This window comes from Mustela nivalis (genome assembly GCF_964662115.1).
Source record: "Mustela nivalis genome assembly, chromosome: X".
Lineage (NCBI taxonomy): Eukaryota > Metazoa > Chordata > Mammalia > Carnivora > Mustelidae > Mustela > Mustela nivalis.
The window spans coordinates 124,388,522-124,404,789 of record NC_139040.1 but is presented as its reverse complement, the minus strand read 5'-3'; the positions used below and the strand labels follow the sequence as shown (position 1 = coordinate 124,404,789).

General features: G+C 47.8%; 1 protein-coding gene across 6 annotated transcripts in view; it reads left to right on the top strand.

Annotated features, from left to right (window-relative positions):
• The window catches only part of PRPS2 (phosphoribosyl pyrophosphate synthetase 2), a 65,216-nt gene that overhangs the window by 37,602 nt on the left and 11,346 nt on the right, over positions 1 to 16,268 (top strand). For all 6 annotated transcript variants that reach the window (XM_082717105.1, XM_082717106.1, XM_082717104.1 and 3 more), the window contains one exon: positions 1,344 to 1,527. In XM_082717105.1, the coding sequence (XP_082573231.1) occupies positions 1,344 to 1,527 (184 nt within the window). The remainder of the gene's footprint in view (positions 1 to 1,343; positions 1,528 to 16,268) is intronic.

Below are 16,268 nucleotides of genomic sequence, written 5' to 3'. Positions count from 1 at the left end.
TGGGTGTGGCTGTGGTCCTCGTGGGGAGGGTGCGCGCGCGCATGCGCCAAGTATTTCTCAGTGGTTCCATTCAGCTGGGGACAGTGCAGTTTTCTGCCTTCTCGTCTCAGGATGAAAGGCGGTGTGGAAGCAAATGCAGAATTCGTATTATGCTCCAGGTATCAATTGTGGAAAAACATAGCACAGCTGAGGGTCTCCTTGGTTCCTGGCCCTGCTCTGGGAAGGACCTGCCTCAGCACACAGCGCTTTCCCTTTTCTTCCCACGGGAAGGCGCATGCCAGGGATGGGCTGGCTCGCTGTCGCCTTGAACACTCACCATTCTCTGCCCAAAACATGGGTTTTCCAACATGCAGTTTTCAGAGACTTGCGAAGCTTCTCTTTACTCTTTCTCCAGAAGCTACTGGAGGATACCAAACCAAACAAAGAAGTACAGCAAGAAAGAGGCTACAGGAAGTGGGGAATTGAGTGTGGGGGAAGGGATGGTGGGATCCCCCCCGGATCCCCCCGGGGGGTCGGCACCTGTGCAGAGGCAGAAGGAGAACCCGGGGCAGCCAGTGGTGGGAGAAGACACGGCAGGACAGTGAGCTGGAGATGGCGCGTGCAGCCGTCCCGGTGGGAATGCAGATGGGCAGGCCAGTGTTTCCGCTGCAATTTGTGTTCACTACTTAGAAAACTTAGCAGGTGAAAACGTAGGGCGTTAGACTCCAGGGAAGACCGATCACCGAAAGCTATGTGTAGGCGGGAAATCTAACCTTGGATTGAAGTTTGCTTTATGGCTCAACTCGGAATAGTATACTGTTTAGCAGAAAGAGGTAAATATGGCAGGACTGAGACATATTTCCGGCGAGCGTAGAAGGTCCCCTCCTATGTGAGAAAGCGAGGCTTGCCAGGGGTCCTCAGCGTGCCTTTGGGAACCTTGTTTTTGCCAGGGTTCCCGCCCTTCCCAGATAGGAACAGCTCTCTCTGCCCACCTGTGCGAGTGGTGTGCTTAATGTGGAACCCCTGGGGGTCTGGGATCTTGGTCCGGGCCAGGCAGATGGAGCCCATGGGACCCCCAGCTGCACCGCCCCCGGTATGAGCCTGGGCACGGATGAGCCTCCGTGGCGGACAGCACTTCAGGCATATTGTCCCCGCGCGTGGCTGGGGGGTGAGGCTTGCACCCGCTTGCCCGCGGAGTTTGCTCCTCCCCCCTTTCCCTTCGCTTCTTTTGTTCTGCTTCCTTTGGCCGTGGGAGGTCCTAGCCACGAGTGCCACTGTACGGTGAATCCTTGCCCCACGGCCGTGCTCCAGGGGACCTCCGAGGCGCAAGCCTGCTTCACCGTTCGGGCCTTTTCTTTTCCTAGCGTCGAGATTGGTGAAAGCGTGAGGGGTGAAGATGTCTACATCATCCAGAGCGGCTGCGGGGAAATCAACGACAACCTCATGGAGCTCCTCATCATGATCAACGCGTGCAAGATCGCGTCGTCCTCCAGGGTGACCGCCGTGATCCCGTGCTTTCCGTACGCCCGACAGGATAAAAAGGACAAGGTAGGAGGTGTGCGTCCCGTTGGCAGAACCTATTCTGGGGTACCATCTGCGTTTTTTCCCCCTTACGTATTACCTTACAACATCTGGGAAGATGTTTGCTTTCTATTTTAATGATCGAGTACATAAGCCTTCTTATCTGGGCTTTTCAAAGGTCTGTCTTTGAACCAGCCATCGTGTTCATATTTACAGATAGAGATACAGACACGGCATGTGTTTCCAGGCATTATGATAGCATGTAGCCCTGGTAATGACATTGTTGTGTATCTTTAATGGTGGTGGATGGAACTGGACCCTCCCCTCACCCCCGCGCCAGTACGTTAATCTGGGGAAGTAGAATCCCATTACCGGGCTGAATCAATGCCAGTATTTTGGTTGGGATTCTGTACTCTCGTTTTGCATATGTTGCTATGGGGAGAAAATGGGTAAAGGGCCCAACCAGATCTCTGAATTGTTTATTACAATTGCATACAGGTGCCACAGGTCTTCGAAAAGAAAAACATTCATTTAAAAAATACACCTCTTTTTTGGGGGGGGAGTGGATCCTGGGTGGCTCAGTGGGTTAAACCTCTGCCTTCGCCTCAGGTCATGATCTCAAGATCCTGGGATCAAGCCCCACATCGGACTCTGTGCTTGGCGGGGAGCCTGCTTCTCCCTCTCTCTCCGCCTGCCTCTCTGTCTACTTGTGATCTCTCTCTCTCTCTTTTTGTCAAATAAATAAATAAAATCTTTAAAAAAATAAAATAAAAAATACACCTCTTTTTAACCTTTCACAAAGAACGAAGTTAGTATTATTGACTTTTTCTTTTAGCAACATTAGCCCTGTAGGAGGCTGTGTGAGTTTCTAGAAGAAATTAAAATAGTCCTTGCCTTCGTAAAACATCAGAGAAGTTGGGATTGGAGGGGCACTTTGGAGGGGATTTTATTGGTTTGCCAGGGCTGGTGCAGCAAATCACCATAAATTGGGTGGCCTAAAACAACAACAGAAACCTGTTCTGTCATGATTTGGGGGCCAGGCCTCAGAAAATAGGGTGGCATCAGGGTTGTGCTCTTTATGAAGACTCAGGCGGGGGTGGGGGGAGCCGCCTTTGCTTCTTCTGGTTTCTGGTGGCTCCTCGCATTCCTTGGCTTCTGGTGGTATCACTCCCATCTCGCAGTTTTCTTCCCTGTTTCCCTGTGCCCTTCCCTCTTTTTTAAAAGGGTGGTCATTGGATTAGGACCCACCCTTATCTGGAGTAATCTCATTTTGATCTTGACCCTTAACCCTTTACCCATTTTGATCTTTACTCTCTAGTCCTATCTGTAGGCACCCTCTTTTTAAATGAGATCACATTCCAGGGTTCTGGGTAGATGCGTTTTGGGGGGCTATCACTCAAAGCACGATAACCATTGGCTCTTAAACTATTAACGTGCTTTCTGTCTTACGGATGGCTAGAGGCTCATCAGGTTCTCCACAAATCCTTGCAATGGAAAAGACACATGGCTATTCTGTGATGTGACTAATCATGCCAGACGTTTCCCCCAATACACCCCTGTTTATCTCCCTAATTCATTTTATGAAACAACAGACATTTCCAAACAGCACACAAGATTCCCTCCTATATGGAAAAAAAATCCCTTTATAAATTTGAATTCGTATACCAAGATCCCCCTAAATTTTAATGCCTCTTCCGATGTGGTTCCCAGACCCCATGCTGAACACAGCTGTCAGCTAATCTCTCCCTAGAAATTGGTCTCCAGAACGCCATTCTGCAATTGAGTTATGATTTACCGTGCATGGATTAGACCGGGTTGGCAAACTTTCTATAAAGGGGTGTATGGTCGCTGTGGCAGCAGCTGAACTCTGGTGTATCTCAGAGACACAGATGATATATAAATAATGGGTGTGGCTGTATTCCAATGAAACTTTTATGTATGGACAGTGAAATGTGAATTTCATGTAATTGACACATGCCGTGAAATATTGTTTTGATTATTTTCCCCCTGGCTGTTCAGTCATGTAAAAACCATTATTGGTTCATGAGCAGTACCTGCGTGAGTGTGTGACTTTGTGACTGTGTATGTATCACTCGGTGATGGAGCTTTAGCTAAGGGCCCCCAAAACCTTTAGGTCACATAGGTTGCCGTGAAGCACATAACCTCCCCCTTGTTATTTAGGAAGCAATTTTTATTCTAACTTGATTGGAAAGTTTTCTGTGCATTTTTTTCTCCAGAATTTCTATTGATTTTTGTCCCATCAGCACAGTCTGTTGTTCCGTTTGTGTATGTTGTAGCCTTGTAGTACATCTTCACTTTTGTCCATGTCCTAAAGGAGCCAGTGATACTCTGCTCTTTCTCTTTCGTGTAGCAAGAGGCTTAGCGAGTTCTGTATTCTGTCATTTGCCATCAGGTTCTCCTTTCACTTCTCGTGGCTTTGGCATTTGGTGCTCAGATAGGGGATTGTATCTTCTTGAGTAACTGATTCCCTTTATTGTTCCATGGGCCCACTGCCCCGGGGAGGGGAGCCCTAACTTCTCCTTAACCGATACCTGTGGACACTCTTACGGTTTTTGTTTGTAAGTATCCAGTCTGTTTCCAGGGTGGCATTTTCAAACTTTGTTGCTCATGTTTTTTCCTAACAAAGTCTTCTTCCTGCAGAGAAACTAGTCCTGCTTGGCCCTGGCCCCTGGCAGGGACCTGTCTCCCACCTTAGGGGGAATGTGGCCACTGCTGGCCAGCAGTGTCCCCTGCCGCCCTACGCAGTTCTCCCACGAGCCGGCGGTGCGGGCGTGGCTTCTCACCAGCTCTTTGTCCTGGTTCCCACTGGCCGTCATTGGGGCCGGTATTCCTTTCAGGACCCTTTTGAACACCTGTCTTTCTTTCCCTTCCCTCTTCACGAATCACTTTGCTCTAAGTGTGTTTCTTGGAAACAACCTGGTAGCTGTTTTTGTGTTAAACCCGCATCAGACAGTTCCAGACTTCCGAGCTTAACTGCTGATGGAGGAGATAAGACGTTCATTGTCAACCACGCAGGGAGGTGGACGCAGGGTTGAGAGGCCACACAGATAGCAGCAGAGGGAGCCCTGAGGGCAGAAATTGTGTGGCTTCTTGTCAGAGAAAACTGGTGAGGAGAGAAGGAATGGTGGAGGGCTGTGTTCGGTTTGTGTTGCTGTTGTAGTAAATGACTAAGTGGGGGATTGGGGGTCACTTAGAGTGACAGAAATGTCTCACCATTCTGGGGGCCAGAGGTCAAGAATCACAGTGTGGCAGAGCCAGGTGTGTCTGGAGGCCTAGGGGAGGATCCTTCTGGCCTCTGCGGCTTGGAGAGGCTGCCTGGTTCCTTCGCTTGAGGCCACATCCCTCCAACCTGTCTGTGTCTTCACTTGGCTTCTTACCTCCGTGAATTTTCCCTCTTGAAGTGCGAGTATCAAGGGATCTAGGCAAATGCTTAAGAGAAATGGCCCGAGCCTGTGAGCAAACTGTGTTTATCAGTAACTGGGCTGAGCTGAGACCCAGAATGAGGGGGAAACCCTTCTTCCCCCTTTGTGCTCTGCTGAAGAGCACTGAAGAGTAGGCTGAAGGCCGTGCAGTGTTGGAATGTGACAGGATGGCATGGGCCACACGTGCATCCCCTGCCCGACTCCCCGCCCCCGCACGCCCCAAACCCTGGTTTCTCTTGTCCTGTTATTTCCCGCAGGATAGTGCAGCCTGTGATGTCTGAAACACAAGGAAATCCAGGGTAATTGACCTTTATGGAGTTATGTGCAGAGAAGCCCAGAAAAAGCTAGAGGCTTTTATTCATATTCAAAACCTGCTTCTTTGGGGCACCTGGGTGGCTCATCATTGGGCATCTGCCTTCAGCTCAGGTCATGATCTCAGGGTCCTGGGATCGAGCCCTGCATTGGGCTCCCTGCTCAGTGGAAGCCTGCTTCTGCCTCTTTCACTCCCCCTGCTTGTGTTCCCTTTCTCACTGTGTCTCTCTCTGTCAAATAAATAAATAAAATCTTTATTTAAAAAAAAAAAACCTTTATTTTGAATCTTACTGCTTCTTTTTTTAAGCAAGCCCCGTACATCTGTAAAATTTTATTTTTGGCTTCATTGGTATGTGCAAGAAACCAGGGCCTAGTTCCGGCAGTGAAGGAATGGTTTCATAAATCATGACGCGTCAGCACATGCGGTGCCGTCCTGGAGAAGGGAAGGTGACGTAGTATGAGTCGTAAAACGCATCGTGTCGCATTGCCTGAACTCTGGGGTTACAGCTTTGGAAACAAACGGACTCAGGTTTGAATTTCAGCATCATGATTCACTCAGCTCGTCCTTTCTTTGTAATGGTAGCTTAAACTCTGTGTGTGTTTAGTTTTCTCATCTGTAAATGTAAGGATAGCATTTGCTACTATTTCTGACATGCTGTGCCTACAGCAAATACATAGGTAGGCAGATTTTTTTTCCAAAAAGAGCCAGGTGTCAAATTTTAAGACTTGGTGGACCACCAGATCTCTTCCACAAGGTCAGCTCCGCCCTTCTGGCACAAAAGCAGCCATAGATGATACGTAAGCAAAGGGGTATCTGTTTGTGTTCCAGTAAAGTTTTGTTTATGGATGCGGGAATGGGAATTACTTCTTTTTTTCCTTAATTTTTTTTAAAGATTTTTCTTATTTATTCGACAGGAAGAGAGAGAGAGGAGAGAGAGAGAGAGAGAGAGAGAGAAGGAGAGGCAGGCCCCCCCTCAGAACAGGTTTCCATCCTGGGGCTTGATCCTAGGACCCTGGGATCATGACTTGAGCCGAAGGAGACACTTAAGTGCCTGAGCCACTCAGGCACCCTATCTGTTTTTTTCTTTAGGATTTTATATGTTTATTTGGGGGAGACCACAAACGGGGGTGGGGGGGGTGGGCAGAGGGAGTTGGAGAAGCAAGCAGTATGTGGACTCGATCCCAGGACCCCGGGATCATGACCTGAGCCTAAGGCAGACGCTTCACCGACTGTACCACTTGGGTGCCCCTGGTGTAAGAATTTCATATGCTTTTCAAATGTCACAAAACGTTCTTCATTTGTTTTTCAGCCTCTGAAAAAGGTAAAAGCCATTCTTAGCTCACAGGTTGTACAAAAACAGACCACAGGCTGGTTGGTCTCACCGGCCGCGGCTGGCTGATGCCCGCGCTGGTTGGCAGTCATTAACGGCCAGTTCCCTTCCCTGGTGCAGACAGTATGACGTGGGCATAGCTGGAAAGCGTTAGTTCTGAGAGGGTACAAGACTTGCAGCTTTTTTTCCCCGATCATTTTCAAGGTTATGTTCTTTTCAGTTATTTTAATTTCATCGAAATATTATTTATGGAAATTTCAATTTCAGTTATTTCAAATAATTATCCAATTGTTTCATTTGGGTTTTTAACTGGAAACCTTGAGAACATTTGTCCTGACGTTGGTTTCTCCAATATTATAAATTTGTAAAGTTCATCCAATGTACATTTCTAGCAGGATGGCACCCGATACATTGAATAAGATCTAGAATATCCAGAGAGTCTTTTCATGATTGGGCTGGCTCACCAAATGTTTGATCTTTTTCCGTGTTTCATAAGGGGAGTTGAACGTTTTACTTTTGGTCGCTGTACCTGGATGCCACCTTTGTGGAAATGTCATATAAATTATTATCCTGTGGCTGTAAAGTCCATTAATTTGAAGATCCTCTTTCCTGCAGGAATCGGTTGGGTCTTGAGCCAAAGTCATGGTACAGAACACAAATTCTTAAACAAGATCTGGAGAAGGAAATCTCCGAAAGTATGAGTTTAGACATTACCTGGGGTTTGGATCTCAGAAGTGGGACGTGCTCGATGCCACAGAGGAATGTTTTGGCCAGTTATAAAATCAGAGGAAGAGCCCCAGTTTGATGAGCATTGAGAATCAGATTGTATTACAAAGAAGTCTCCATGGTCAGTTTGTTCTTTGAATTATTCTGAAATCGTGTTAGACTGAATAATTCTCGCAGTCACCGAGGCAAATCACTAAGCCTTGAAAATGCGATGGGATTGAGAATCTGTTGTTGAATATTTACTGAAGAGCTGTGGTGTGTACGGTCCCGAGCCATGTGCTCCAGAGGATGTGAAAATCTTCTGAACCAGTCGTTTGCCCTTGAGAGATACCTGGTCCAGTTGTGAACTATGACGTCCGTACACTTCAGGTCTTCTAATGTCAGTCTTTCAGCAGATGGCCTGAGGCGGTCCTCAGCCATAGTGGCCAAGTGATCAGCCTATGCAGCATCTCTTTAGAATGGACAGACCATTTCTCTCCGGAGTTCTCAAGAGTGTCCCAACGTTTAGAGATTTGAACCAGATGGGGAGGGTCAAACGCAGTGTGGCCCAGCAGAGGCATGGGAGTGAGACCGACATGTGGGTGTAGACGGCAAGGCTTGAATTGTTCTCTAGAAGAGGGAGAGAGTGGGCCCAGTGCAGACGGCAGGGAAGACCCTTGGAGTCAGGCTGGTTGGGGTGTTCTTTTTTTTTTTTTTTTTTTTTAAGATTTAGTTATTTATTTGAGAGAAAGCACAAGTGGAGTGAAGGGTAGAGGGAGAAGCAGGCTCCCCGCTGAGCAGGGAGCCCAGTGCGGGGCTCCATCCCAGGACTCCTGGATCATGACCTGAGCCAAAGGCAGATGTTTCACTGACTAAGCCACCCAGATGTCCCAAAGTCGGGGTCTTTTTTATCCTAAAGGCAGTGTGGAACAGAACAGGGAGTTAAACGATAAAAACATGAATTTTAGTTTGTGGTTAGTTGAAAAAGTTGAAAAATGTAAAAAAAAAAAAAAAAAAGAATATTTTCCCACAATTTCACTTTCTGGAAACAGGTACCGTTAATATTTAGGGGTGTTTCTTCTCATTCCTTGTGGGTTGGAAAAAATGTGTGTGTGTGTGTGTGTGTGTGTGTGTTACATATGTGTTACTAACCTGAAAAGTAGAACTGCCAGTTATTTTACTAGCAAAAGGTAGGCTTATTTGAGAATTTAAAAAAAGCATCGGCAGGTCTGAAGGACGAAGGATAGGAGCAAAGGGGGAAGTTGGGAGGGCGGTTAGGAACTGAAAGACCATTGGAAGAAAGTGGGAGTTGGAAGCTATTATAGTGGCTTTCCATCAGCGGAGCTGTTGCCAGTCCAAACCAACAGGACAGAACCAACCGTATGTTAGCTCTCAACCAGAACCCTACGTCTGAAAATATTTATTGGTTCTTACTTGGATTTAGGGAAGAAAAGTTTCTCCCTCTGAAGGTCACCGGAGTCACGTTTGCCTCCTGAAATGGCTGGGAGATAAAAATCGCAAACTAGCTCGAGAGCGCAGTGCACGGAGTAACCGAGTGCATCTGGGAAGCCACGGTACACGGAGAAACGTGAAGCAATAGTTAAAACAGACCCTTTCGGCAAGCACATTTTAAAACAGCATTATCTCAAAAGTGCTATTTAGAAACATGTTTGTTACCACTAATAGTCTGTAAAGTTGCCAATTCAGAAACTATGAATTTGGATAAGAATCCAGGGCCCATTCCTAGTTGAGATAAAAGAAAGACTTGTGAATTCAGAACCTTGTCGCCCTTCAGAAACGCTCACAGGGTCCTAATGAGGCTGTTCCTGTTTGAAAAGGTTTCCCCCTTTCGGCAAGAGATTGGGCAATGCAGATCAAGGGTGTTTTCTTGCCATCAAAGAGATAGAAGGTCTACAGGCCAGGTCAGGAGAGCTGGGGAAAGCGGTCTCTCCAGGTGTTCTGAGTTTCAGTCCCGGGGATCTTGACTCTCACATCCTCTGAGGATGAGCAGGTCCGGTCAGGAGGTGGTGTTTGGTTTAGAGGGACCATGTGGATCCAGGAGTCTGTTCTTGAGTTGGGCGACACGGGTCAGTGAGCCATTCCCAATTGGGGCCTTTCCGGCGAGGCTGAAAGATCTTTTTGGAGGTGTCCTTTCTGAGAGACAAATTCTCCAGGTTGTGAAGGGTGATGATGTAAGATTGCTTGTCTGCTGGGAGTACACAGTGAAGACTTGGCTCTACCAGAGAATGGTGATTTTTTTTTTTTTAACAGAAGCAACTACACCTTTATGATATTGAAGAGCTTTCTTTGCATCAGGTGTGGGTCCTAAGAGGCAGGGCCAAATGCACAGTCGTCCTGGGATTATCTCCAAGCGCGAGAGTGCATGAGTTCCAAAAGCAGGAAGGTCTGCGATCTAGAAGGACTCGTGGCCATGCCTTTGGCCCAGGCATTTGGACTGTACACATTTTGCCACTTAAGTCTTAACGGTGTCCTTAGTGCATTCGAACAGCCCTGAGGATTAAGGACGATGTGGAAAACATTTATGTGAAGCTAGCCACAGTGCCTAGACTTGGAGAAGCACCTGACCAGTAAAGCGGGGACCCCAGTCACTGTGTATGTAGTTCAAGAAAGGTTCCCCAGGAAGGAAATCATTTTTTCTGCTGGAATTTTAGCCACAGAAGAGGCACTGGCATATTTACAGGGGAAGCTTCAGTCCAGTGAGAAAAGTGACAAACCATGATGAAAACATGCTTGTATCCATGAAATCTAGTTGCCAAACCTCCAGTGGTCCGTTGGGCAATTTAATTTGCCAGGCGGATTAAGATATGGTGTGGAGAGGTTTCCCAGGATTGTATTTTGGACAAGTGGAGCAGGCAAAGTAGACGTTTTCTCAACCTTTGTAAAATTTCCCGTCAGTATTGGTTCATGAATGCTCTCATTCTGTCAGTAGACCCATGGTTTAGTGCGTGGACAGCTGGAAGTAGTGCAAATAGTGGAATTTCTGGTAGGACCCGACGGTTATTTGGTCTAAACCCGAGCTCGCTTTCTTCATCAAAGCAACAGTTACTAGATTTCCAGTATTTTTTCTGGGGCTAATTGTTGCACACCTCTGGTCAATTTTTCTAATTTGTTCTTTGAAAGAACATCCTGCCTTTGGAACACACCAGGGCTCTGGCTGTCATTCTCCTTGAGAGGAGCATTTTTTTGGTGGAAGTATCAGCAAGGCGATGTCCTTGAGTCTGGAATGTGGGAACTTTCAGAGCCAGAGCTGCCGGCAAAAGCACAGCACCCAGTAAATTCGGACACGGGAGCCGTGTTTAATCTTATCCCCATTACAAGTATGGAGACCCGGTTGCTGCCGTAACATTCCAGAGTCTTGAGCTGCCCCAGAGGCACACGGACTGTCTGTGTAGGTGTATGTGGTTTTGCCTTTGGCGAAAATAGAAGCTTGAGTAAGAGTGGATAACCCAGCCTTGTTGTAGCAAAAGTAGCTAAAGGTAAAGGGAACAAGACGCAGTGACTTCAGAGGGAGTGGGCAGGGCACGCCCAGCGTGCTGGCTGCCGGTTTGGTCCTGTAAGAACGTCAGTCATCCCTGGAAAGTCTGCGTGGGTCACAGGAGTCTGCTGGGAATTGTCATGGGCAGTCGGAAGGCGGCCTCCAGCGTGAGGCAGTGTGAGGGGTTCGTCAGCGCAAGGGGGGAGGCTGGCAGAGTTAGGGCCCTCGCGGTGAGAAAGTGTGACTGGGAGGAACAGGGAGTAGGAGGGTGTCCCTGGGGTGAGGCGCCTGGTGGCGTGGAGCCGGGGGACGGTTCGTGGGACCCGTGTGACTTACATCTGCGACAGTGGCAGAAGTGGCTCTGAGGCGAAGGGCGGATGCCTGTGGAGCCACTGGTTGCTGGCGGGGTCACCCTCTGGCCTGATGTTTGTGGGTGGGCGCTCGGGGGCATTCCCGAAGCTCTTGTATGAGAAGAGGAAAAAGGCAGGTTGGTAATTAGGAAGTCTGGGGGCAGGGGCTTTTGTTAGGCTTTGCTTTCAAGCCCCAAAGCCTGTGTCATGCCCCTGTTTCCCAATAAATAGGGCTGGGTTTGTCGGGTTTGAGTAAAGGGCATAGAGGCTGGGCGGGGAGAGAGAGGTTTGGAATCCTAGTTTCCACAAGAGCCAGCCAGTTCGAGAAAGCCTCTTAGTTCTAGGTTCTGGGACATTGAGGTTCCCTCGGAGTCTGCCCAGATCCAATTCTGGTGTGTGTTCTGAGATCACAGACCTTAAATACCAAACGGGAGTTTGGACAAAGGACAGTTTTTCTTTGGAGACTTTGATGTCCCTTTAAAGGCCAAAAGTTTTAGCAGATGGGTGCTGTCTTCTGTGAAGAGGCTTGAGAAGGGGGACAGAAGCAGACTGCGTATCGTGACAAAGTAGAACCTGCCGAAAACTCTGGATCCTCCCAATCCGCTTTTAAGGTTTGGGAAAAGTTAGGAAGGGCTCTATGTAGCCCTGGGGCATCACCAGCCAGGTGCATTGCCTTTCTTTCTGAGGGGTAAAAATACTGGTTGTCCTTATCAACCGGGGTGCTATGAAATGCACCACATAGGTCAGTCACAGTGAAGCATTTGCTTTTGGCAGGAAGGGGTGTCAGTCAAAGTGCCATCAGAGACCGCATAAAAAAGATGCCGACAGGTCATATATTTCCCCCAGTTGGCTATCTTGGTTACTACTGTCAAATTCTAGAATTATTTTCCTCTTTTGCGAGAAAGCAGCTTCCAGCATATTTTTCTAAGAAATCTGGGCCCAGTCGAAGAAAGCAGGTGCATCTCTTAAAGGGCCTGGACAGATGGGAGCAGGTTCAGAGAGAGGAGCCTGTCAAGATCGATCAGAGGCCACCCACTCTATGAGCCATTTTAGTACTCCGAGGCGGGGCCTGCTGTATAGCCGCCGTGTCAGTAAGGGCAGACACAGACTTAGCCCAACCTGAATAGTAATTTCTGCAGGCTGCTTAGAGGGAGGATTGGGAAAAGCCCCTGTAGTTTCCTGTAGCCCCGTTGTAGAGAGCAAGATGGAGTCACTCAGGTCAAGCAGGGGCCCAGGACACCCGTCTTGAGGACCCTGGAGACTCTGATAACTCCTAGGGGGCGTGACTAGCAGACCTCCTCTGCTTCTGCGCGTTACGATTTCTGGGGTTTCAGCTGATGCTGGGCTTGGTGATATCTTGTGGTTGCAGTGCCCTGAACTGCTGGCGTCAATGCTTGACATGAGTGACTCCATCTTGCTCTCTACCCCTGTCCTTGGGAATTAGGACGTTGTAAGACTCCTGAAGCTCTTATATTTGTAACAGTCTTTTCCCAGTGTCCTGGTTCTTTGAAATAATAGCAGAAACTACTCTTCCGGTTTTGTTTAGGGGACTTCATTTGCTGGAGCTAAACATCAAACATTTTAGCCATTTTTCCCTTAGTTGCGTTATCTAGGGTGCGAGCAAACTGGTTTCCCAGGTTACTCATATCTGAAGTGGATGTAGTTTCTCATCCCATCCTGGTCCTTTTAACTAAAAGGGAAGTTGGAGTAGTCATTAATAAGCATAGAGTTAAATGTTACCTCGACGGATTCATCATCCAAACGAAGACCAGAATTTTCTTTAAAGACAGTTGGGAGGTGATTATAATAATCACGAACAGATTTTATCAAATTTTTGTGTGTAAGCCTGAATTTTGTTCCATCAACAGGCTTACGAAAAGCCATTATAATTGTTCAGTGGAGATTTCCAGTGAGTTTTCTTGCATCTTGCCAAAAGGTAGGGGTCTGTTTCTAAATCCTGCTCAGGATTTTCCCATTGGGCTAGTTTTGTCCGGTGTTTGGCCTGGCCCTCACCAACAAGCATGTGCACTAGTTGATAAAAATCTGAGAAACCAGGGTGGTAAGTTGGAATAACTATGTTAAATTCTTCAGCAAACCTCTGGGGTCCCAGTCATTTCAGGAAACTCTTTAACCATGGCTGGAAGTTCAGCCTTAGTTCAGATAACGTAAGAAACTTAAGGGTCTGTTTAGATCCTCGGAAGACTGAACATTAAAGGGGCACTTTTTAACTGGTTCAGGAGAGGAGAGAGTGGAGGAGCTTCTGAGGAAGGGAAGGTTTGGCAAAAGGACTGGAAGGAAAGGACAGGAGACCAGAGGGAACAGAGATACCGGAAGAAGATGGCGCCCAGGGGGTGGGGCCTGAACACAAGGTGGCTGCCTTGGACCCGGGGGCAGGGTGAAGAGGCCTCAGAAGCCGGTTTTTCTTTTTAATCATTTGCCTCATTTAGTGTATAAAGTGTATCTCGGAAAGAGGCAATTTCAGATTCCTGACAGTGTTTCGAAGCTTCAAAATACCAATTAAAATAGAAGAAATCCCATTCAGTTTGAGAACCGTGGTTGTTGTCCAGTTTAACTTGGAGAAAATTAAGTTCGGAAAGATTGACAGTTCCCCATAATGGCCATTGAAGTTCTAAATGACTTCTGGTTAAGCCAGTCCATTTATTTATAAATGTGCGTTTGGAGGGACCATAGTTTTTAAACATAAAACTGGCTGGAGTCCCAGTGGAGGGGTGGGGGGGGGGCGGCAGCATGCCCTCAGAGCATTTTGATGACTGGGTCCTGTTTCTTAGAGGTTTTTCTGGAACAGCCTGGTTCTGCGGGAGGACTTTCTCGCTGCCTCCATTCTGGCGTGAGTCTGTACTTTCTAATTAAGTTTCCCTTGCCAGCTTATCTCTTCCCGCAGGCCAAAGACCCTGAGGGCTCGGCAGCCCCTGAGAGGAACCGAAATTACCCCCTGGAGCAGTGGGCTGTTCCTGGCAGGCGAGTCCCCCCACAGGTGACCCCAAGGCAAATGATGGATCGATCTGACTCGTCGCCCACCTGCCTTTTCCCACATTTTCCTTATATACACCCAGACCTTTATCTGGCACTTTGGAGACCATCTTGGAGACACCGGTCCCGCTGTCTTCCGGGTGGAAATGAGTTCTGTCCTGTTCCACCACTGCTCCTTTCTCCGCCTTCGGATCTTGTCAGCAGCCGGTAGCCAAAGCTGGTTTATGTGGGACCCCTGGGACCCCAGCTACGGTTTCATTAGTCCCGTTCCTGACAGGAAGCAAACCGGAAGCTTGCACAGTTCCATCAGGAACAGTCTGAATTGTCCTGAAGGTCAAAGGTGCGGTCAGAGGTACAGACAAAAACAGAAAACCCCAAAACCCAGGGCTTACACAGATCCCAAGTAAAGCCCGGAGAGCTTAGACACAAGGCGTGAAGCTCAAAATCCTAGGAGAAAGCTTCCCCTGAAAACCCCGGGGTCGGGGTCGTAGATAAGGCAGTGAGCCCCAGCAGCTCGGGGGCACCGCCCCTGTTAGCTCACCAGCCCCGGGGCCTCTCCGGATCGGGGCTGATCACCAAGTCATGCCGATCTTGAAATAGACTCTGCCGCTTACTTTCCCAGCAACGGACAGTGATTGGGAATGGAAGAATTGCAAACAAACAAGGTGTGGCAAGACTGTAGGCAAGGTGGAGGACAGCCGGGAGAGAGAGGCAGGCTTTTGAAGGAGAGAAGGGGGAGGTTGGAAGGGCGCTTAGGAACTACAAGTCTCTTGGAGGAACCTGGGAGTTCAAAGTGTGACGGCCTCTCATTGGCTGAGCTGTTCCCTGGGGCCCACGAAAGCACTTGTTCCTCCTGCTGGAAAGGCAGAGTAGTATCCCTGGGCAAGGTCAGGGACGTCTCTTCGTCTAGGGTGTGCAGTGGATGAGGAGTTGGGAGGGCATGAAAACTCCCCCTCCCGAAACCCCCGGACTCCCACTAGTGAGGGTTCCCATTCCTAATGTTCCCAGTAGATTATAAAGCAGTAGGTTTCTGTCCGTTTGTTTGTTTTTTAATAAAGTATGGTGTGTTAAGAGAAGATACAAATGATCCGTTAACATTATGGTGTAATTCCTTCCTGTGTACGTTTTTACATGAATATATGCGTGTATTTAATAGGGATCATGTTATTTCTTACTACTGTGAATGAAATGTCTTTTGTTTCACTTTTGAGATGCAATTGATGACATTCTGTGAGTCTGAATGAAATCTTTTCAGCTTATATGTATATATTTTTGGGTTGGTGAATGAGAATATTACTGTTTACAGTAAAATGCTGACCTCTTTTCCCAGGTTTCATCTATGTCTGTGTAGTCTGAATTTTTTTTTTTTTTGAGTTAGACCATTATTGTCCAGGGTTTATGATGTAGAAGCTAAAGCTGCAGAGAAGTTACGTTAATGTTAAAGAGGAGACAGCGTCAATAAATCACCTTGTATCCCTTCTTGAAACACCAAATTCTTATTCCTGGTACAGTGTCTTTCTTCAGTCTGGTTTTTGTTTAATCCGTGACAGCACACGCTTCCAGCTGAGGCACATGGGCTCTTCCTGAGGAGGGGCTGGCCTCTGCGTCGCTTCCCAGCGTTCCCCCCCACCCCCAGTCTCAGACCAGTGCCCGTGGCCACACTGGGCTTCTTTCAGTCCCCGGATGTGACCTGTTGGCCTCAGTGAAGTCACACGTGCTGCTCTCTCTGGAACACTGGTCTCCCCTCTGCTGACCACACCTTAAAAGCAGTTTTTGAAGGGGCCTCTGCTGACCCGTCTCTACACTCCGTGCCCTGACCCGTCTCTCTACACTCCGTGCCCTCCATGCTCTCTCCTCTCCTCTGGGACCTCTTGTTCCTCACCCTCATCATTCTGTGTAACACAGATGGTGATGCTACGTGTGTGTGTTTGGTTTGCTTCTTGGATATTTGTTCTTTCTACCCAGCATCAAGCACATTGTCTTGCAACAATATATGGAAATAGTAAATGTTGGGCGAATAAAATGGAACGACTATCTTTGGTTAATAATGTAATTTTCTTGTTATTAATAATAATTTGAAGTATTAAAGTTTTAAATGACTTAGGTTAATTTTATTAATGTTATCTCTTCCCTTCTCTTT